At 40.6% G+C, this 23656-nt stretch overlaps 1 protein-coding gene across 1 annotated transcript in view; it reads right to left on the bottom strand.

The window, feature by feature from the left end:
* LOC122789724 (amine oxidase [flavin-containing]-like) overlaps positions 1-23656 on the bottom strand; it is a 1342089-nt gene that overhangs the window by 1277651 nt on the left and 40782 nt on the right. Inside the window, exon 2 of the mRNA XM_044057159.1 lies at positions 17592-17686. Coding sequence (XP_043913094.1) covers positions 17592-17686 — 95 coding nt within the window. The remainder of the gene's footprint in view (positions 1-17591; positions 17687-23656) is intronic.

Genomic DNA, 23656 nt, shown 5'->3' on the forward strand with positions numbered 1-23656 from the left:
CTACTATCTCCACCTTCAACAATCACACCCAAATAACCCTAAAAAGTTTTGGTCAGCCATTAATAAACTTCTCCATCCAGGACATACCATAACTCCAGCCCCAACTTCAGTTCCCCATAATAACCCTTTGCAAATAGCAGATGCCTTTAATAATTACTTCACAGAAACTATACAAACTCTTGCAAACACAATATCTCCCATTTCCCCCAGCACTTTACAAGACACTGACAGTTCAGTGCCTCCCTTCCATATACAACCTGTGCCAACATCCTTTATTTGCAAACTCCTTCAAAAACTCAAACCTTGCACCCCTTCTGCCGACCACCTACCAGCAGAATACCTTCAAATAGCTTCCAAAGTCATAGCATATCCCATATCCATCCTTATAAACCGAACAATTATAGAAGGTAACATCCCATCCATATGGAAAGTCTCCCATATAATCCCCTTACATAAAGGAGGCAAATCCACTGATATCTCCAACTTCCGACCAATTGCATTACTCTCTCCACCAGCCAAAATAATGGAAAAATGTATTCATCATCAACTACTCCAACATCTGCTCCACAATAACTTACTTGCCAACTGTCAGCACGGCTTTAGGCCCTTTCATAGTACAACTACCGCCCTTCTATCTTTTACTGACTGCATTAACAAGAATCAAAATAATAACTCTCTATCTTCTGCACTTTTCATTGACCTATCAAAAGCCTTTGATATGGTTAACCATGACTTACTAATCAATGTCCTAAAAGCCCAATTGACCCACAAGCAATACTCTGGTTTACATCCTATCTAAAAAATAGACAACAAGCAGTGCTCTGGGACAATAATCTCTCCACACCCCTCCCTGTAAACATTGGAGTCCCTCAAGGCTCTATCCTTGGCCATCTTCTATTTTCCATCTTTATTAATGATTTAAATACTGCTGTTCCTCAAGCCACATGCATACAATACGCCAATGATTCTACCTTAATCTGTACTGCTAAGTCATCTACCTCTCTTCAGACCCTTACTCAAGCAGTTTTTAACACCGTTGAAAATTGGTTCACCCAACACTACCTCCTCCTCAACCCTAAAAAAACAAAATTATTACTCTTTGCCCCCAGTCAAAAGTCACCAGAGTTCCACTTCACAATTATCTCTAACAATGGAAATACTATTTCCCCTGACACTACTACTCATCTACTGGGTATAACCTTAGATAATAACCTCAGCTTCGACGAACATATCAACAATACTATACAGACCGTCAATAAAAAACTAGGCTCTCTGTATAGAATCAAACCCTTCCTCACACCACTAGCTAAAACCTCCATTGCCCAAACTCACCTAACTTCTACTCTATTCTATGCTTCTGCTATATACATCAATCTATCAAAACACAATCTAAGCAAGCTTGAAACCAGTTATAATAACATAGCTAGATTTGTCACTGCCACCCCTTTCAGAACCCACCACTGTCACAACCTTAAACAACTTGGATGGTCAGAACTACAAAACCATCTACTGTATAAGCAACTGCTTATCTCACATAATATTCTTCATCACCCAAACAATACCCCAATCCTCTCCAACCTGATCTCCCCATATAGAAATCTTGCAACACTTCACTCAGCAAATAAGCTATTAATCTCCAATATTAAATCAAACAATAAAGCTGGTGACTCACTTTTTACTAACATTGTGGGTAAAATCTGGAACAATCTTCCTAGTACACTCACGTCACTCTCATCCACACCACTCTTCAAGAAACATCTCAAAGAACATCTGAAATTTCATTGGCTTTGTCTCTGTTCTAAACTAGACTAAACCCTACCTTTTCCCCCTTAATGCTCTTTTTTTCTATACCCCTTCCTTCCAACCTTTGTCCCCTCTACAGCTTTAATCAATAGAATCTAACCTTATTATGATTCTTGCCTTTCTTCTGCTCTCTCTCTTTCTCTTTCTCAGACCTACTAATCATTATTTTCAGAATACTGAATGTCCTTGTACTCAACTGTATTTTAAACCTTGCACAGCCTGCGAGCTATTATTCACAGAAACAATTTTTGATTCTTTTAAATCTTTTTTAATTTCTTTGTATTTTAATTTAGTCATTTTTTAACTATTGTAATCTTTTTTTTTAATTTTACTAATGCTTGGAGCTTATTTCCCTGGGCCTCTACTGAAAATGGACATGCATCCAGCTAGACTAGCCCAGCCAACAAATGTAAAATAAAAAAATAAAAATAAAAAAAAAAAAATTTACAACCAGCCTTAGAATTATTACAAATAAATTTTCTTTCACTTCTTTTCAAGAGACAGAACAAGTAAAATACTGCACAAGAATGCATTCCTTCAGACGGAGCCCTAGGAAACATCCCCTCTGTGTTGTCCACTGCATGCAGGGCTCCTTTCTACACCACTTACTTTTGCTTTAGAGTTCTCTGATCAAGCCTGCACAGTTTTTTTAAATTACTCTTCCCACGTTACATATCAGCTTATGACAAGGGTCAGTTTTGCTGGCAGTCTGAAATATAGCTTTTTTTCTCAAATGCAAGATATGTGAGGTCCAGGTTTTGCTCAATAGATGAAATGAAAGTGATTAAATTGAAAATATTGTACTGCATAGCTATTAAGAAATCATAATTGAAACAAATATTTGGACAACTGTAAAATGTTTGTTTTCCTTTCTCAGTTATTACATTTAGTATGAAAAATAACTTTAATCCACGTCTTATTTCTCTGACACTTCCCTCATATTTGTACCATATAAATGAAATAATAGGAATCTTTATTTGGAGAAAAACAGTGGAGAAAAAACATCTAGCCTCATAAGTTGCATATGCTGTGGATTTTGATAAACTAATTTAATTCACAGATAAATATTTTCCACTACGACTTTCCAAAGGAATACTTACTGAAGAAAACGGGGGTGAAAATTTGCTCTCATTTGACAGTAATTATCTTTCTAGTTGAGTGGTTCTCACTTGTTCTCTACTTCCTTGTCTGTCATTGTTGTTCAATTTACTGCTAATATTAGTTTAAGTATTATACCTGAATAGGCTCAGTTTCAAGGTGTATTTTTTTTTATTTTACTAGGAATAGTTTCAGCATCCATGATAATAATACAGTAAAAAGATTATGAGGAATTAGAAAAGGTGTACTCAGCCATTCATAATGAACTATGAAAAAAGAAGCTCTTACCCTTTTAAAGAAGTTTACCAGCATCAACAGGCAGACTCTGCCATTCAGAAATCCCAGCTGTTGGGTGTCAAAGTCTAATTAGATTCTTCATATAACTGATCGCATAAACTATGATAAGTGTCAGTGGCACAACAGGTAGCACATTCATCTTTGGTGCAGAAGGTTATGGGTTCTATTACCATTCCAGGTAAATCAATTGCAGACACTGCAGTGCAGCACAAAAGGGTTGGCAGTGCTGCACTGCTGAGCATGTCATCCCTCAGATGTGATATCAAACCAAAGTCCCATCTGCTTAAGTTAGTAGTAGCTCAGAAGATGTAAAATATCCCACAAGCTATCGAAAAGATTAAGGAAAGTTCCCCAATGTCCTGGCCAAATTTCCCTAGTAGTATAAATTCGTCCATGGCTCTCCACTGAAAAGAGTCTACTAGCCTACTGGGACTAACCCGGTCAAAGGATAGAGCCTTTTCCATGGCTTTGTATATGAGCCTTGTAAGGCTGAAAGGTCTATGCTTACCCAGGTTAGTTGTAAGGCCACCAATATGGGGGTGGGGACATCATAACTACTGTGGGTCACTCATCAGAGATAAGCCAATAGTTAAAATGTATAAAGAGTGGATCTGCAAAGACATGTTTAACACTATTAAATAAGCAACCAGGTGTACTGTCAGGTCCTAAGAAAGAAGTATTTTTGGTCTTGGTTAGCCCTCCCAGTAAATGAACTTTAGAAATAATTAAGGAGTTAGGGATACAGATATTTCAGGACTTTGAATGCAAGTCATCGGGGTTATGTTTGCATTACATTTGCTTGGAATGATATTGGCAGTGTCTGGTGGGTCAGAAAAGGATGCATCAAGAATATGTTTCAAGTAATGCAGGTGGTGCTTCTTAGTTCTGTAATTTAGATTATGAAAGATTTAAAATTATCTTTGCTTTCAGGGGCCAGTCTACATGGTTATCAGGGGGAAAAGAAATTTTTCTCTAACATGCTATTCATTGATAAATTAATGACTAGAGTGATCTGTAGCTGAATAAGCTTAGTTTGTGGGTCAGTAGGGATCTGCATGGAGGTAATGTGTTCCTTGACAAATGTAAAAACTCCACCAAGGTTGCCTTTGGGTCTGAAGGCATGAAAAGTACAAAACCCCCAGTACAGAGGGAGTGTTCTCTTTACTTTTAATCCAAGTCTTAGTAAGTAAGCAGGCAAAGACATTTACCAAATGCAAAAGTTTGTCAAGATCAGGCAATTTATTGTATAGACTTCTGGCATTGAGGATATCCAACAATGTGATCTGATTTTGTGATGGATATTCCAACATAACTTGCGTATCAATCAGACTCTGCCTATATTAAAAAAAAAAAAAAAAAAAAAAAGCACTAGACGGCAGCAAAGGCTTTAGTCTTAGAATGAGAGATGCACGCCATCCTTAGCAAAGCAAGCTGCACTGTGGAGCATCTCATCTCACGCCGACACAAAATGTATCCCATGGAATGATACCATCTATTTAATTAATTACAGATGTCAGCCATCTTTCCCTTGTATCCGAGGTGAAAGGGAGATTCCACTCAGAACTAACATCTTACCTGCATGGAAAGTACTAACATGCTTCTCTGCATGTTTCTCGGGGTTTTAAATCGCGTGTTTTCACTGCTGCATGTACAACTGCCATGTCATAGTCATATTTGCCAGGAATGTTATGATGTTATGGTACATATGTGGTAATAATTTATGTAGAAATGCATCACATTCATGGCAAGCAAAAAGAACTCCTCACATACTCATTTTCAAAGTAAGGTGTTCCATCTGTAAGGCCTAGATGACAACCTGTCTTTCTATGAAGTAAGAAACTCATGTTGATGTGTTTAGTATAGGAATACAGTCGTGTATACATTAACTAGGGTAGTGAGCCATTGTGGGCTCAGTCTTTCATGATATCATGGTAGGGACTTGCAGCTCCAAACATAAATAAATAAATAATAATTCAGGGGTCCATCTTTATCAATAAAATATACAAAAATAACAAGTTTTTACATACAAAAATTGTTACTGCAAACAGTAAGGAGAATCTATCCCAGTTGAAGCATTTGGCACTTAGATTTGCTTTCCAGCATGGGCATTATACTTTAAACAGGTGTTCCTTATATTAAAGGAACCTGGGGCAGAGCATGATCCTGCTTTACAGGGTTTACAAGGCATTGAATGATGCCTTCCTTTTTGACAGGGTCTGTTTAAAGAAGTAAGATGGTAGCACAAACCCTGTGGATATGGCAAAGCTTAGATGTCCTACTATAAGAGTACAGCTTACCAAACAACGTATTTCAGTGACAGGCAACAGAGTCAAAGAAAAGTTGAATATTTAAAAGTTTAAGAAGTACCTACAGATCACAGATGCTTTAGCTTATCTGTTGGCATAACTTTTGCAGTTTTTAAACATATAAATATTTTAAAAGAAAATAAGATGCAAGTGTTACAAGGTAGACTATAATGTGATAATATAATGTTATCACCCTTTATTTCTAACTTCTGCCCCTCCTAATACCCGATATACTGAAGCCTCTTTTTTTCATTTAATCCTGCTGCTCTGAGCAATTACCGCCAACATTACTATTATGCAATATGATGGCTATACTGAGTCACGTCTTAGGTTAACAAGTGCAATATGCTAACTAAACAGCTGCTATTCACTAGTCTGTATTTATTCTCTATCTTAACGGAGAAGGGGTTTGGTGGTGGGTAGTTCATGGGTATTGAATGTGATTATGTAATGTGAACTACCTCTTGCATGTCATACGTGTTATTTTCTTTATGTTATACTTTGATACGTGTTATTTTCTTTATGTTATTCTTTGATACGTGTTATTTTCTTTATGTTATTCTTTGATACAGCTGTAGCTGTGTTATTTGAACTGCTTTTCTCTCATGAGCTGACATTTGTAATTTCATTTAGGCTGCACTTGTGTGGTCCTAAATGACAACGTTTCTTTGAATCTTTGAATCCTGCTGTATGGTAATAATTAAACTATGTCACCACATAGCAATACATAATGAGGATCAGTTCAAAGAGAGATTATTAGAGTATATATTCTCCTCTGGCTCTGAGAGTCACACATATTATTAAATGATAAGAGCAGTAAGTCTTAAAATATAAATTTAGATTATGCAATTTAAGCTTACACCTTAGGGCCAGGATTTTGAAACTTTGTAAGACAAGCGGTGGTGACCAGGGCATGGCAGTGGCATTATCATGCAAGGAGGTGAAATTCTGAGCTTGGCATCATATGCTAATGACTGTATAATAGTATGGAAATCAGCAGAATTATGCTAATAATTCTGGGTGGGAGTTTGGCAAAATGGTTAAGGTATTTACCTTACAGACACAAAGTGCAGGGTTTGATTCTCACATGGGGTAATTGGCTAGGCTTAAAATGGCCCACAAGGGCACTTAGCCTAGTACTTATCTATGAACCTATAATGAATCCCATTGCAAATGCATATTAGGGTAAATATACAGAGCACTTCAGAAACATAAAAATAGTGCAGTCAGTTGAAGCTGCCAACAAGATTGTGCATCAAGATTTCTTGGTGAGCAGGGAAGGAGATTAGACTTAAATAGTAGGTGTATCAAGTTACATATTACTCACATAAGATAATACCAGCCTACTGTATCAGCAGCACACAAGTGGGAAGGTGCATCCAGCTTGGCCCTCACATCTAGGCCTCCGCCAGCTGTCAGTATCCATTCCAACTCTCCTGACAGGGCAAGCATGTGTACACCAGTCCACCTACTATCAGGTATTCTGCTTCCAACTGATAATTTCCATAATCCTATGTGTGTGGCAGAAATAGACTGACAGTATGCAGAGCATACAGTCGTCTCGTTAGTGCTGAATAACTATGTGTAGGAGCACATTGCCAGAGATGAAGAACTTGCAAGGCTAAGCTAGCAGGGTGTGGGGTGGGTATGGACTGAACTGAAATATATATTAAAATGAGGAGAAATAAGGAAGGCAATATGTAGGGAAGGTACGTTTATACTGTAGTTGTAGTTATAGTGATAGAGTTCTAAACAGCAGATAGGTGAAGGGTATAGATTTAGTGGAAACAGAATAAGATGTACAAGGGAAGGTGGGGGGAAGTTAGGGCTTATGTTAAATGTAGAGAAGTGGTTATCTTAAGAGAAGAGTGGCTGTTGGCATGAAGAGATGTTTGTCAAGTACAGAAGGTAAATTTAGGTAGTAGAGATGGAGTGAATGACAAAAGTTATAACCAGATTAATGTAGAAGAAAGCTGGGGTGACAGAGAACAGAGGGACTGTACAAGAGAAAAGCTCAAGGATGTATTGGCTGTTTATAAGGGAGTTGCACTTCTTTGGAAAGAAAGTAAAAGAAGTTGATTGTGATTGGCTTGCTGATTTTCATAGTTTCATAGTTTCATAGTATAGTACTAGGCTATCTGCCCTGGGGCATTTGTAAGCCTAGCCATAGTGACACCCCATGAAATGGTACAAAAAATGTACAGAATAAATTTAGAATACTGTGCCTCTGTCTAGTAGTGACACAATGAAGGTCCCCTTATATAATAGAATTAGTTTACTGTGCCCCTGTCTAGCAGTGACACAGATGTGACCCCTGGGGTAAACTTACGATCTCCCATCCACTCATCAAGATTTCTCTTGAAGAGAGTCAGTGAGGGGCTCTGCCCAATACGAACTGGGATCTTGTTACAAAGCATGGGAAGCCTCTGGGTTATGAATATCCCTCCAGCATGTCCTATTCATACTTGTGCCGAGGTTTAAGTCTTTAGCTCTCGTGGTCCTGATGGATTTGGATTTTTTGAGGTGGAGCATGTCCATCAGATCCTGATTGGACATGGCCTTGTACGTCAGGCAGAGATCACCTCTGAGCAGGTGGTATGCTACTGAATAGAGCTGAAGTTTCTTTAGTCTGGCAGAATAAGACATATGTTGGAGACCCTTGATCCTCTTGGTGAAGTACTTTTGTGGTCTCTCCAGCTGTTGCAAATGCCGGGTGAGGTACATACCAAATGGGGCATTGTACTCAATCATGGGTCTGATGAGGGAGGAATATAAGGGTACAATGACATCCTTGGATCTGGATGTGAATCCCTTCATGATGAGGTGTGCAAGGTAGAATGTTTTTCTAACCACTTTGGCAACGTGGGTGTCAAATGAGAGGTCGCTGTCGACTTGGGTCCCTAGGTCTCTGATTACTTTTTCCGTACTCAGTGGGTTGCTGTCTATGTGATAATTTGTGGGTACTTTGTTTTTTCCAAAGGGGATGACTATACATTTTTTGGCATTTAGAAGGCCATGACTCCGGCACCAGTTGTCCGTTTCTGTGAGGCCTTTTTGTAGGATGTGTGTGTCTGCTGGTGTATCGACTATGGCGCCTAGTTTGCAGTCATCTGTGAACTTTGTCAGCCACAGTCCTCCCATGTTTGCTTTAACATCTGAGAAATAAATGCCGAACAAGAGGGGTCCCAGGACAGATCCCTGTGGGACATCACTTGTGACTGGCTTTGAGTCTGACATTGCTCCAGCGATTTTAATTTTATGGGTTCTGTCCTTTAGCCAGTTTGCAACCCATCTAGTGACATAAGGGTTTACTTTTAAGCTGTTGAGCTTATCTATGATGCCTGAGTGGGGTATTGTGTCGAAGGCCTTAACCAAGTCCAGGTATGCTGTATGGACTGCTTTGCCATCATCAATGGCTCTAGTGACTGTTTCTAAAAAGTCAACCAGGTTTAAAAGGCAGGATCTGCCCTTTACAAAGCCGAACTGGGTGGGGTCAAGTGTCTGTAGGTCCCCTATGTCTCTGTTTATGAGTTCCATAATGATTCTTTCCATAGCTTTGCAGACCAGGCTGGTTAAGCTTATGGGGCGGTAGTTTCCAGGGTCTGTAGAGGCACCCCCTTGTGGAGTGGGACCACTGTTGCTGTACGCCAGTGTTCAGGTACATATCCCGAAGTAAGGCTAAGGTTAAATAGCATTTTTATGCGTGAGTTTAGCTCCTCTTGGAGTTCACGTAACACGCAACCCGGGATACCGTCAGGTCCCATTGATGCTGTGTTTTTTGCTTTGTTTAGGGCGGTTCTCACTTGGACATCTGAGATGACAGAGAGATTACATTCAGCTGGGATAAGTATTTCTTCTTTTGGGGGTGAAGGAGGGGAGAACTTTGCACTGAACCTGTCAGCCAGAATGTTGGCAATATCTGTGGGTTCAGTGTATTTTTTGTTGTTGTGAACCAACTATGAGCATATCTGAGGGTTTCCGCCTAGGTTTCTAACATAGCTGAAGAAGGCTTTGTGGTTATCTTTAGTGTCCTTAGTGATTTTTCTCTCAAAGTTGGCCTTGGATGTTTTTATGAGAGAACGTAGTTTTCTGCTAATGTTGATCAGAGATGTCTTCCCTTCATGGGATTTTGCTCTGACGTGCAGTAGCTTCCTTCTTTTGTTATACAATTTGTTTATGGCTGAGGTCCACCAGACAGGATGCTTACCTTTGGTGGAGAGGGACTTGGATTTGTTTGGGATTGCATGATCCATGCATTCTTGGAGATATCCATAGAAAGCATTTGTGAAGGATTCGGCACTGTGGGATGTGGTATCCACTGGCACAGTGGGCTTAAACGATACCATCTCAGTCTTAAGAAGAGTGAAGTCTGCTTTTGAGAAGTTTTTCACTGTGGTCTTTTGTGCTGGGGTGGAGGTGGGATATGTATATCCAGGGTGATTAGTTTGTGGTCAGATCTCACTAGTGAGGGGTATACTTCCAGTGTGGAGCATTTTGTCCCCATGTTTGTGATGATCAGGTCTAGTATATTATCTCCCCTAGTGGGAGAGGTGACTAGTTGTTCCAGTGCATTTGAATTTATGAATTCCAGGAACCTTTGGGCTAGGGTATTAGGGCTAGAATAATGTACCCAATCTATGTTTGGGTAGTTGAAGTCTCCCAGTATGATGGTATTTAGTGATACATTCATATCCTCCAATTTCTTCAGGAAGGCTGAGTGGGGTTCTTGAGATTGGGAGGGTGGTCTGTAACATGCTACCAGTTGTATAGCAGTTTTGCCTATGGTTAGTTGCACCTGTATGGTCTCTGATGCTTCATGTGTTGCTACTAACCTGGAGGTGTGGGTGTCCTTGATGAATATGGACACACCCCCTCCCTTTGTGGTTCAGCCCGGGTTTTGGGGCCGAAAAGCATGATACGAGGTATAGCCTGGTAGCGCTGGGGTGCTCTCAGGAGCCTTGAACCAGGTTTCAGTTACTGCACAGACGTCGATGTTCTCCATGCTGAGGAGTGCATCAAGTGCCTGCATCTTGAGATTTAGACTTCTGGCATTGAGCAGCATTACCCTTAGTTTTTTTCCATTTTTGTTTTCTAAGGAGGTGGGTTTGTCTTTTGAGCCTTGCCTAAAAAAGGCACTATGGGGGTGGCAAGAGCCTTAGCCAATTTCCGGAATCCCAGTGGTGACAGGTGTAAGCCATCCCTTGCGAAGCAGCGTGGCTTGTCCAACATGTAATCCCAGGTAGACAGACATTGGATCCCCTTAGAATGACACCAGTACTTGAGCCAATTGTTAAAGCTGATCATCTTGTCTTTGTATTGTGGTATCATTCTTGGTGAGGGCAAGATGCTGCTCAGGGTCAGGGTCATACCAGCCTGGGCTACATAATCGGAGAGCTCCTCTATGTCTCTTTTCATGTAGTCCAGGGAGGTACATCTGAGGTCATTCACACCAGCATGGACAATGACGGAGTCATATTTGTACTTGCTTTGGAGTGACTTGAGTGCGTGTGTTATGTGGCGGATCCTAGCTCCCGATAGACAGCTCACAGTCACCTTCTCCTTGTTCAGCCTGGTCAACGGGACATCAGTGTGTCTGACTATAGAGTCACCTATTACTAGTGTATCAGGCAAGGTGTTTGGCCTTAAGGGCTGTGATTGGTTGACACACTGATTTATTGAAGTATGTGTTGCATGTGTTTTGTTTTGAGGTGGTGGATTTTTGGATGTCTGCTTTGGGAGCCTCTGTTGTTTTGGTAAGTTTTGTATTAGAGCCTCAGAGTATGTCTTTGTGTTTTTATGTGCTTGGTTTGCAGTTGTGGTAGGTCTATGTGGGACTGGGATTGTTGTGTGTGTGGTTGCCATCTCCTCCTGTCTGGTCATGCCAGCCCTGAGTTGAGAGAGTTCAGCCTCCAGTTTGGCTATATAGTTGCATCTCTCACATGTATTTGTGTTTGTTGGGAGGAGGAGATACCCAGATTGACCAGCTGAATTGGAGACGATGCCAGTAATCTACCACTCGACATGCTAGAACAGTATAAGGGAGTGCTGTACCTTTAAGGGAAGTGGATATTCACAGGGGTGGTAAGTAGATGTAGTGCTTTACTTAGTACGAGAGTGCTTACTTAGTAGAGAAGTATTGAGATCAAGTGCTAAGCTTATAATATAGTGAGTAGTCTGGTTATACTAAGAGTAGAGCTTCCTTAAGGGAAAATTTGAAGAGCAGACTTGGCGGAGCCAGAAAAAGGTTAACCTTGTTTAACCGGTGCTGCGCTATGCGCAAAGCCGTGCAAACGCGGATTTTAAACAGTGAACTACAAAAGAGCTAGAAATGGTCCAAAACAACCAATTTCTACGGCTTCTTGTGCTGAGGTCACTTCCTACAGGGACAGGTAGGCTGCTCAAGGCTCCCCACTCCCACTGGTGAGCAAAGAAACTTCCTTCTATCCAAGTAAGGTAATGGACAACACAGGAACTACACCACAGCCCAGAATACAGCAATGCCTGTAAACTGGTCTAAACTAGTCGAGGACAGGCGGGAAAACAAGGATTTTTTTTTGTTTTTTTGGTAGAAACACACAGAAAATGCAGAAACAGTGATAAATTAGTTACACAGGCTAGCACACTTTAGTGGGCAGCCTCCACAGTTAAATTAAACAAACAAACTTTTGATCAAATTCGACTAAAATGTAACTAAGCGCAGATTTTAAAATAATGCAGCAAACAGTTAAAAAACAGTTCAAGCTAGTTCAGGGTAAGCTACAGAAGCTATTCCAAGTGAAAAAAAAGCAAAGATACTTAAATCCAGAAAGTAGTCGCTTTTCTAAGTTCTCTGCTGCTAAGACCACTCTGCAGAACCACGAGGAGCTTGTCTGAGCAGTATAGCCAGAAAAAAACACCCAGAGGCGGATTTTAAACAGTGAACTACAAAAGAGCTAGAAATGGTCCAAAACAACCAATTACACAGCTTCTTGTGCTGAGGTCACTTCCTACAGGGACAGGTAGGCTGCTCAAGGCTCCCCACTCCCACTGGTGAGCAAAGAAACTTCCTTCTATCCAAGTAAGGTAATGGACAACACAGGAACTACACCACAGCCCAGAATACAGCAATGCCTGTAAACTGGTCTAAACTAGTCGAGGAGAGGCGGGAAAACAAGGATTTTTTTTTGGTAGAAACACACAGAAAATGCAGAAACAGTGATAACTTAGTTACACAGGCTAGCACACTTTAGTGGGCAGCCTCCACAGTTAAATTAAACAAACAACAAACAAACTTTCGATCAAATTCGACTAAAATGTAACTTTAAGTGCAGATTTTAAAATAATGCAGCAAACAGTTAAAAAACAGTTCAAGCTAGTTCAGGGTAAGCTACAGAAGCTATTCCAAGTGAAAAAAGCAAAGATACTTAAATCCAGAAAGTAGTCGCTTTTCTGAGTTCCCTGCTGCTAGGACCACTCTGCAGAACCACGAGGAGCTTGTCTGAGCAGTATAGCCAGAAAAAAACACCCAGAGGCGGATTTTAAACAGTGAACTACAAAAGAGCTAGAAATGGTCCAAAACAACCAATTACTACAGCTTCTTGTGCTGAGGTCACTTCCTACAGGGACAGGTAGGCTGCTCAAGGCTCCCCACTCCCACTGGTGAGCAAAGAAACTTCCCTCTATCCAAGTAAGGTAACAGTACTTGTGACAGGCCAAGTTTGGCTATAAATTTAGCTGAGTTAAAGTCCGTTGGAACTGGGGGAAGACTTGCGGAGCAGCATGAGCACGAGCGTAGCAAGGGCAAATGAAGGGAGGCCCTTCACACTGAGCATTTCTTCTTGCTCAAAAAACAATCTATAATACCAGGGTTCAACAGAGATTTATGGAGGCAAGTTAAAGTTACGTGCAAGATAGGTTTACCTTTAAAACCTCGAATCACACTTGTGCGAGTGGTCATATCCTCGCATCATAAAAACAAAACTGGAAAAAACGGCAGTTTCTAATTTTTGAAAAGCAGCAAATCGAACAGCCGATTCGCTGTTTTTCCAACATAAATGTCGACAACAAAAGTATATGCCGTGTAATGCAGGGGGCCAAGCCACCCTGCACCCCCCACACCCCCCCTTCTTTATTATTCTAATTCCGAGATCGCAGTACAGTGGGGAATGGAACCATTTCCAACTCCCCACTATAGTGCGCTCTGCCCCTAAATGTCGAATGTGCAATGAGTGACTCTCACTGCGCATTCGCTCATTGCACATTCGAACCTTCTTCCGTTCGAAGTTTTCAGAACTTGAAAACTGTCTTTCGAAAATTTGACAGTCGCCCATGTGCAATCCGCACATGTAAAGGTAAACCGCAAGATACATGGTTTGATTCTCACCATTGGTTAGACTTAAAATTGTCCAGAAGGGCAGCAAGCCTAGTCCTCCCCTATAAACTTATATTACAAATAGCAATCCTTATTCTCATTACTTAAAAAAAAAGATCTCCTCTGTTCATCCACAGTAAGCAACCTATAATAAATATGTAACAACCTTTGAGACATGTCTCAGGTAACTTCAAATTATTACAGCCAAACAATAGGTCACTATGGTTGGAACAGCTTCTCCTAGCTGCATTGATCCTCCACTAGTGAGACTGTGCAGTTTATCTCAGAAGGCTAGGGCTCTGCACTGCTAACAGGCTTCATTCTGCATTCCTCAAGGTTGATTTTTCAGTCTTCACCTATATGTTAAGTAGATAAAAATACTGACTTACATTAGCTCTATGCCAACTCAACTAGCAAAATGTTACTAGCTATGCAGCTAATAACATGCATGTATAGGGTTTCTGTGAACAGTTCTGCATAGGCAACAGTGCTCTTATGGTTTATGGGGGCTTGGAATTTTGCCAGGTTATCACTTAATAGCAGGAAGTTAGCCTTAGAGTAGTTCCGAAACATTCCAGGGTGGTTTTATTTTTACTTCAAAGGGATACCATTTTTGGTCTGACCTTACCAGGGTAGACATTAAACTAGGGGATGTGCAGCAGTCTCTCATATTACTGAGGACCAGGTTCATTATGGTTGCACCCCCTGGTTGGTGTATCGAAAATCTGGTCCAGGAAGTTTGTGTTTACAAAATCCAGGAACTTCTATGCATGTATGTATGTTTGGTGTTGTATAGGATTTGCTGTTAATAGTGGGGTAATTAAAGTCACCCATGAATATGGTATTGGCTTGGATAAGGATTTTTAATAAGTTTAAATACATGGTATGAGTTTTCTTGGTCATACAGGGGAACCTATAGATTTGCAGGGAAGAGATATTAGAATTTGCCTATTGTGATTTGAACATGGAGCAGCTCAACTGCATTGTCCTGTTTGACCAGCCTCGAGGTATATTTATTTTGATGTACATTGAGACACATCCACCTTTAGTTCCTGTCTGTGTAGTAGCTAGACTAAATGTGTGGAAGGCAGTATAACCTTGCACTGTCAGTGTGCTCTCCGTGGCTTTAAGCCATGTCTCAGTGACTGCAGAGACATCATCATTCTCTAGGGTGAAGAGAGCTTTTAGGAAATAGAGTTTTTTTTGTTTAGATTTCTACCACTAAGCAGTAATAACTTTAGATTTTGTTGTTTTTTATTTGCTATGTCGGAAGTACTTCCAGCTTGGTATTGAAAGGCACTATGGTTGAAGACAGTGTTTTAGTTAATATTTGAAAGTGTATTGGGGAGAGGTGCAGACTATCCCTAGCAAAGCAGTGTGGTATGTTGACCATTTCCTTCCATGCTGACAAATATAGCACCCCCTTAGAATGACACCACAAACTAAGCCAATTATTAATGTCAGTCATCTTTTGTTCTTATTGTGGCATCATCCTTGAAGAAAGTAAAATGCTGCTCAGTACTAGGCTCATACCAGCCTGGGACATGTATTCTGAGAGCTCCATGATGTCTCTCTTCATATAGTCTAGGGAGGTGCATCTCAAGTCATTTACACTCACATGGACTATGATCGGGTCATACTGGTACTTGTGGTCCAATGACCTAAATGTGTGTGCAATGTGGTGGATCCTAGCCCCTGATAAGCAACTGACCGTGACTCTCTCCTTACTTGGCCTGGTGAGCGGGACATCAGTGTGCCTCATGATGGAGCCTCCAATGACTAGAATGTTGGATTGTGTGGTGACTTGCCTTATGGGCTTAGAGGTACAGGCTCTATGAGATGTAGCTGTATGCATTGATGTAAGGTGTTGTTCTGAAAGGGTGCATTTGGGGCTGCTGAGGGTATTTGTTATGTGTGCTTCATCTAGGAGGTCTTTGGGGTTTAGAAGGTTACATTTAAGAGCTTCAGCATGTGTGTGTCTATATGTCTGCTTTGAATTGTGTGTGTTGGGTGCAGCGTGTGTACTACTGACAACCTTATTGACATTAGGAGTACTTTTATAGGAGAGCTTTACCTCCAGTTACATTGTGCAAGTACATCTCTCACATACCATATCAGTTTGTTCAAATCTGTAAGATTTAATCTTGCTCCCGAAATGTTTTTTTAATCTTTTGAGGTAATCTCTGAATAATAGGAAAGTAGTCTTAGAGAGGTATGTAAAGGTGGCAGAAATGGTCGCTGATCTATAGTGGGACTCTTTGCTGAATAAAACATCACTGTAACATGATTTGACCAGTGAGGGTATGTCATTCCTGGTGAAACAGGTGGCACTTGTATTGTGACATCATTCTCAGTGGTGGTGGGAGATACCTACATCATGACATCATCCTCAGTGGTGGCAAGAGGTACTTGTATTGTAGCATCATCCTATGAGGTGGTAGGAGGTACTTAAATTGTGGCATCATCCTCATTAATGGTAGGAGGTACTTATAATGTGGAATCATTCTCAGTGCTGCTAGAATACCACTCAAGATTAGTTCCCTTCCAGTCATACTCAGACATCTCCATCTTGTCCTTCTTCATCTAGTCTAAGGGGGTTAAATCACAAGTCACTCATACTTACAGAAACAAAATGCCATATTCATACTTGAGATGAAGATACTATACATAGTGACATGGCAGATTATAACACCCGAAGGGACACTGATTTTAATCCTGCCTTTGCTCAGCCTTGTGAGTGGGGCTTCAGTGTGCCCATACTATAGATCACCTACAAGAAGTACGTTGCCATGACAAGTAGATGATGCTGTAACTTGAAGGGCTTGGCAGAACCATACTGACAACCCTTGTCTGTGGTAGTGATGGAAGAAGCTGTATGTAGTATGGAATGGGTGTTGAACACATTGCTGAGGTTTGGCTGTGATACAGGCACCTACAGAACCAAGTCTAGGAAGTATCTGTGGTTTTGGATGTTATTCGTGGAGCACCTCAGCATAGGAAGGTTTTCTGTTTGTACAGTAGTATGTAGGTCTGGTGTATGGGTGCAGATAACCATTTTGTGTCAGGTTTGTCTCTAGCTGTATTTGCACCTATCACACTTGGACTCCCTGGTACTCATTCTGAGGTAAAACCAAAACATGTGGCAGTTTATACACTATCTCAGGGTGATAGTGCTAAAACGATGGCAGCAGATGGGACAATTACAGACTGAGAAGCCACATCATGAAATGTGCTGTTCTTTGGATTATAAATAAGGAATGGAGAGCTGTCAGAATATAAAGAAACAGTGAAACTGTCCAAACAAGGACTTGGAAAGGTCTTCAAAGGGCAGTTTTATAATTTGAAATTTAGATTTGTCCAACATTTTGCCATCTTATTTTTAGATTACCATTTTAAATATTAATTTGAAAACAGTCCAAATATCACATAAATGTATAAATATATACAAGATAAATATTAAAACTACTAAATGAATATTTTAATATACAAATTATGTCAAATTCACTGACTTGTTCAGAAAACAGTGCACTTCTTTTATTTTAATAGGCACACATGACTTTTTACCATTTATGAAATGTACAGCAATCTGAAATTATTAAATAAACATAATAGGTACACACATATGTGAAAGCTAGCACAATCATGCACTCACAGAAACACACACATATGTAGAAGGGAATAATGTAATGCATTAAATTATAGTAATGCGGCAGAGCTATTTCCTTGTTGGCACTTACTTGGATAGTGTAGGTCCTTCCCCCAACCCTATCTCGGGCTTCTAGTACCAGCACATTTAGCCCCGACTCACTTAGCAACTTGGCAGCAGAAAGCCCTGAAAGGTAGAAAAATTTGAAGTAAATGTGAGATATAATCAAACATTACAAGTTAGAGAGTGTTCTTTTTTAAAACAGAAGTTACATCAAGTCTATGAGTGAGGATGAAAGGAGTGTTATGAATGGATGCAATCTGAGAGTTATGTATTATGACTTTCTATGTGTAAAGAAGGGGATAGCCATCCTAATGCAGGGCATTTAAACAAAAGCATAAAGTGGTGTCATAAAGGATAGAACAACAGATATCCCAGTTAATACAAGATAGTAGAAATCTATAGACAGATGTAGCAAGGACAGAATGAGACAGACCCGATTTTTTTCCAGTACAGCACAATGAGTTAAAGCAACAAGGTACAAGTACTCTTCATCCTGAAGACAAGAAGCCAATGGTTGCTTTTTGTGACCAAGGTGGCACTCTGCATTAGCAGTGTACTGGACATGCCTAAACTGACTTCCATTCCCCACAAAGTGGTACAACCTTGAAGGATGTTTGTATTATTTAAGGGACTGGGCGTAGCCTTTTACAGGACAGACTTAACAGAATCCTTCAAGAAAGAAGCCATTCACAATTACAAAATATACAAAGGAGTTGTACCTGTTCATTACAAGTAACCAGTGGCAACAGGCTTTGATTTTTTCTGCATACTCTGACTCAAACCATATAATTTAAATCCGATCAATGCTCTCCTGTGAGCTCTGAAAACACTTGATTGTGCATAGTCTATTGATGCAACCTGAAACATGAGTAAACAGATAAGTTGTTGTTGTTGTGTCTTTCGGCTTTTCCCGGTTAGGGGTCGCCACAGCGGAACTCCGTCCACTAATAATTGGTAGTTGATTTTTATGTGCCGAGTTACCAGCCCTGACACACAACCTTCAACGAAGGTACGCCCATTCATGCACGTCTCCATGCAGAAGACGCTCTAGCTGAGAATCGAACCGGACAGCGTCTTACTGTGAGGCGACAACACTACCGCAGCACCACCACCATGGATAGTAAACAGATATCCTTCGCTTCTAGACACCTGCCTGTATCTTCCCTTAGCTATGCTACTTCTTGTTTTCCCCTTCAGAATAACTGTCCCTTTATTTAAGCATTATTATAATATATTACTTAGTAAACAGATAAGTAATATATTATAATAATGCTTAAATAAAGGGACAGTTATTCTGAAGGGGAAAACAAGGAGTAGCATAGCTAAGGGAAGATACAGGCAGGTGTCTAGCAGAGAAGGATAAATAAAACAAGTTCAAGGAAGTTCCAGATTCCTTAGACAACTATTTTGTTATTCCTTAGCATTAGGAGTGCTCGCCCAAGTAAAGACTGGAAAAGGATGTGAACATAATTGATGATGTTACTGGGAGGGGGGGGGGGGTCAGAGGAAAAAAAAAAGAACAAACAGAGTGAAATAACATAACTTGAAGCCAAGTAAGAGGGAATGAGAAATCAAAGTGAAAAGTCAGACAATATATGGATCATATTCTAATGCCAGAAGGTGTGACATTTGATCCAGAATAAATCTACAATGATCGATTGAGGTAGACAGTTAAATATGCAAGTAAAGAGCTACAGCAAACAAGAAGCAAAAGGCATTATTTATATAACTCTTGGCAGAATACAGTACAAAAAATATGAATTAACATATCATATACCAACTACAGTCAAGTTAAAACCAAGGTGTCACTATCAGAGACTTACAATTTTGTTTTTATCAATCCCCACAATCCTGCTGCTGCTAAGTACAAACCATATCTGGGCTACCAATTTCCCACCTTCCTGGAGAAGTGTTATAGTGGTTACTACCAGGGAGAACTAAGTACTGTATTAATACATGTGAAATCACAAATGGGGACAGACCAAAACTGGGGCATCTATAGACACAGCTAGTACTGTTGACTAGTGCTGATGCCAGCCCCAAGACTGTGTCTGCTATGAAAAAACTAACCGGAGAAGATTAAATGGAATCCTCTTGGCTGGCTAATGAGTACAACGTGACCACAGAGAGCATGGACTATGTAGACTAGGCAAGTCCTGCCATCTTGGCTGATAGAAGAGGCACTGAAAATGTTTATGGACATGGCGGGAACTAATTACATCAACTGTGACAAATTTAAGAAAATAATTTTTGGCCAGGGATGGTGTATCCTATGAAATATAAGCAATTACATTTTGTGAAAAGACTTTAAATGTAGATAAAAAAGGAGAACAGATACATGATTCAAGGAATATTTTAAAGCTTTAGATATTAACAATACATTGAAAATGCTTGAAAGTTTAGCAGCAGGATTTTAACAGTGATTTGGTTAGTAATACAATAAAATGGGTAATAAAGTGATTCCAAACAGTCCAATAAGCTAGTTACTTTAGTAGAATGTTTATCAGCTAACAACACAATATTTCGCACTAAACTGTATGTTTCTGTGTCTAAAACAACAGTAAAGAATTTGCCATCTTCTGTTAAACTGAAATCAGAAATTAATGTCTAGAATCTCTTTCTGTTCTGACTGAGTGTGCTTCTCAAACAATCTGGAAATATAGAGCTTATAAGTATATTTTTGGTACTTTAATTGCTCACTGTTCTGCACTGTCTTTATTTTTGCTTGATTGAATTATTTATATATTTGCTGGCCAAATTTTGTTTTCTGATCTGTGAAACTTTTTTTCTCCCACCCTGTTGCTGTTGTGTTCTTAAAGTTGGTGGCTTTTGCAGTTGCCCACCCCTAGTGTAAATTTGATATGGGACACTCCTCCCAGTCCCATCTCTTTAGCTCATTCTACCTAATACAGAGATCATTTGGGAAAAGCCAACCCCTTTAGACCCTTAACCTTGATCTTTTGTTCCTGCTCACTTTCTGCTCATTCCCTTTTCACTTCATAAGGCACTTTATTCAGCTGTTTTTCAAATTTGTGTTTCTTCCTATTACTCTATTACTTTATCTTACTTTGCTTTTTCCTGCTACTTGCTGCCTGTTCTCTATTTGTGTTCAACTGCATCTTTCTGTTGCATTTATTACTGCTTGTTTAAGTGTTATTCGTAAGTGTTATTTTAAGCTCTTAGTTTTGGTTTAAGAACTTGGGCTTTAGGTCTGCCCCTTAGCCCTCCCTGTCCTTTCTCCCTCAGATTCTGACAAATATGGATGGATAATTTCCTACAGTTTCTCCTGCCAGTCTGGTTGATATAGGCATCCTGAAACAGTGTAGCAACTGCCTCATCTTCATGGACAACCATCTACTACCACCTGGGAACACAATTTGTGAGAGATGCAATTACATTAGGAAACAAGTCGAAGCTCTCTCTCCCTCAAGCCAGTATATCTGGCATCAAGAAAGTTGTCAACACAATCACTACACCTCAAACACTACCCACACCTAAACAGCACACACCTACATATGCAGAGGTCCTCCACATAAACATACTCAAACACAGGAGACCTCCGTGGCAAAACCACATGCAGTCTCCACAGCCCTCCACATCACATACCATGCATAGTCCACACACCTGTGCCTCATAGCTACTAAGGCTTCATCATACACCCAACATATTAGTCATAGGAGACTCCATTGTGAGGCACACAGATGTGCCTCTCACCAGGCTGGATAAGGAGAAAGTCATGGTTATTTGTCTGTCAAGTGACAGAATCCACCACATCACATACACACTTAAGCCTCTCAACAACAGGTACCGTTCTGACTGTCATAGTCCATGTTGGTGTCAATGACTTGAAACGTACCTGTCTGGACTACATGAAGAGAGATATGATTGAGCTCGCTGATTACGTGTCCCAAGCAGGTATGTCCCTAGACTTAAGCAACATTCTGCTATCACCCAGAATGATGTCTCAAAACAAACAGAAAATGATTGACTAACAATTGGCTTAGTTTCTGGTGTCAGTCCAGGGGGATCCAGTACCTGACAGCCTGGGAAGAGATGATAGACAGATCATGATGCTTTGCCAGAGATGGCCTGCATCTGTCTCACCTGGGTTTCAGGCTTCTTTCAAAGCCTCTTGCCTCTCCTATAGTGCCTTTTTTAGTAAAAATGATGAGTTTAAAATTACCAACATAAAAATTTCAAGAAAACACAAATTAAAGGTCACGCTGTTAAACACTAGTCTAAACATGAAACTGCACTCATTGCAAGCATTCCTAAACATGGAAAATGCTAACATATGTGCAGTCACAGAAACCTGTTTCAAAGCTGTGGCGAGCATCCCAGCCTTACCTGGTTACTCATCCTATCATACATTCAGTCCCCAAACTGTGAGCAGTAAAACCAAACGAGGTGGAGTTTCAATATACATTAAAGACATTCACACTTCCAGACTGGTCAAACAGTATGACACACAGGAGACACTCCAGGTGCAGTTAACCATAGACAAGACCCCTATTCAAATCATAGCTGGCTACATGCCCCCAAATCTGACTCAAGATGCCCAATCCAACTATTTGGACCTGTTCGAATTTATCAAGATTCAACCCTTTACCTTGATTCTGGGTGACATAGACTGAAAGAATTACTCATGCCAGAACACAAATGCCCAGAGACTCCTTGATTTTATCAATGCAAATGCCTTGGAACAGCTAGTCGATACTCCCCAAAAGAGGTGATAATATCTTGGGCTTGATATTAACCAACATGAGTAACCACTGTAGCATCCCTACAGTATCCTCCTCCCTAGTAATATCCAACCATAAAGTGGTCACTTTTGAAGTCACCATCTCCAACTCCCCTCTAGCTAGGATCAGACATAAAAACTTCTCCAAAGCTCTTTACAGCCTCCTGAGGGATAGTATGAACAGCTTCACAGCCCCCTCCCCCTCTGTAGGAACTGGCACCAATATCCAAAACTACACCAAAGCACTGTACAAGCATTTATATAGATGCATGGAATCGGGAATACCCGACAGGACTAAATCATCCTCCACAAGGAAGAGTAAACCTGTCTGGTGGACATCTGCAATAATCAACCTCTATAACAAAAGAAAAAAATTGCTGTCTAAGACCAAGAAGGAGCAGGTGCTTAATTGGAAGAAATGTCTCCTTAGCCTGAACAAGCAATTAAGAGCACTAGTGAAATCCTCCAAAGCAAACTTGAGTCAAAATTGGCCACATCTACTAGACACAATGCTAAGGCCTTCTTCACATATGTCTGCATCCTCAAAGCAAGTGCCCAGATCTGTGCAGAACTGGGGGTCAAGGACACCACATATACAAATGCCGTAGATAATGCAAACTTGCTGGCCAACAGCTTCAATGAAAACTTTACCACTCTGTCTTCCCCCTTCAGTAAATCAGGACATCACCAGTACCTGCCCCCTTCCCCTTATATCTAGGGAACAGGTCACTTCTCTCTCAAAGGCAAAAAATACAGCCTCCATAAGACCCGATAACATTCCAGGCTGCATCCTATGTGAACTCAGGCAGGAACTTGCAACACCATTAGGCACCCTATTCAACTAAAGCCTGAGTACTGGCTTCATCCCAGCTGAGTGGAGGACAGCCACTGTTATCCCTTTACACAAAGGTGGAGCGTCCACCAATCCAGGAAATTACAGACCCATCAACCTAACTAGCCTGATCTCCAAGGCCATGGAACAGATTATCATGGACCTCATTAACAAGGACATTGGCAACCCCCAAACACTTAATCCCACACAGTTTGGCTTCTTCAAGGGAAGGTCATGTCTGCTAAATTTGGTCACCTTCTTTGAAACAGCCACCAAAGCCATGGACAAGGGGAAGATGGTACACACCACCTACCTTGACCTGACCAAAGCCTTTGACACTATTCCCCATACCCATAACAAGCAGCGTACTCCAAGGTTCGTCTTGGAGGCTCTGCTATTTGGGATATACTTTTCTGAGGTGCAGGCCAAAACCAGTGGGCTATGGCTGACGAAGTTTGCAGATGACTGCAAGCTGGGTGCTGTCATTAATTCCCCCAATGATGTGGACATCCTCCAAGAG

Source organism: Protopterus annectens, chromosome 15.part0, assembly GCF_019279795.1.
Source record: "Protopterus annectens isolate FY-2018-M chromosome 15.part0, PAN1.0, whole genome shotgun sequence".
Taxonomy (NCBI): Eukaryota; Metazoa; Chordata; order Ceratodontiformes; family Protopteridae; genus Protopterus; species Protopterus annectens.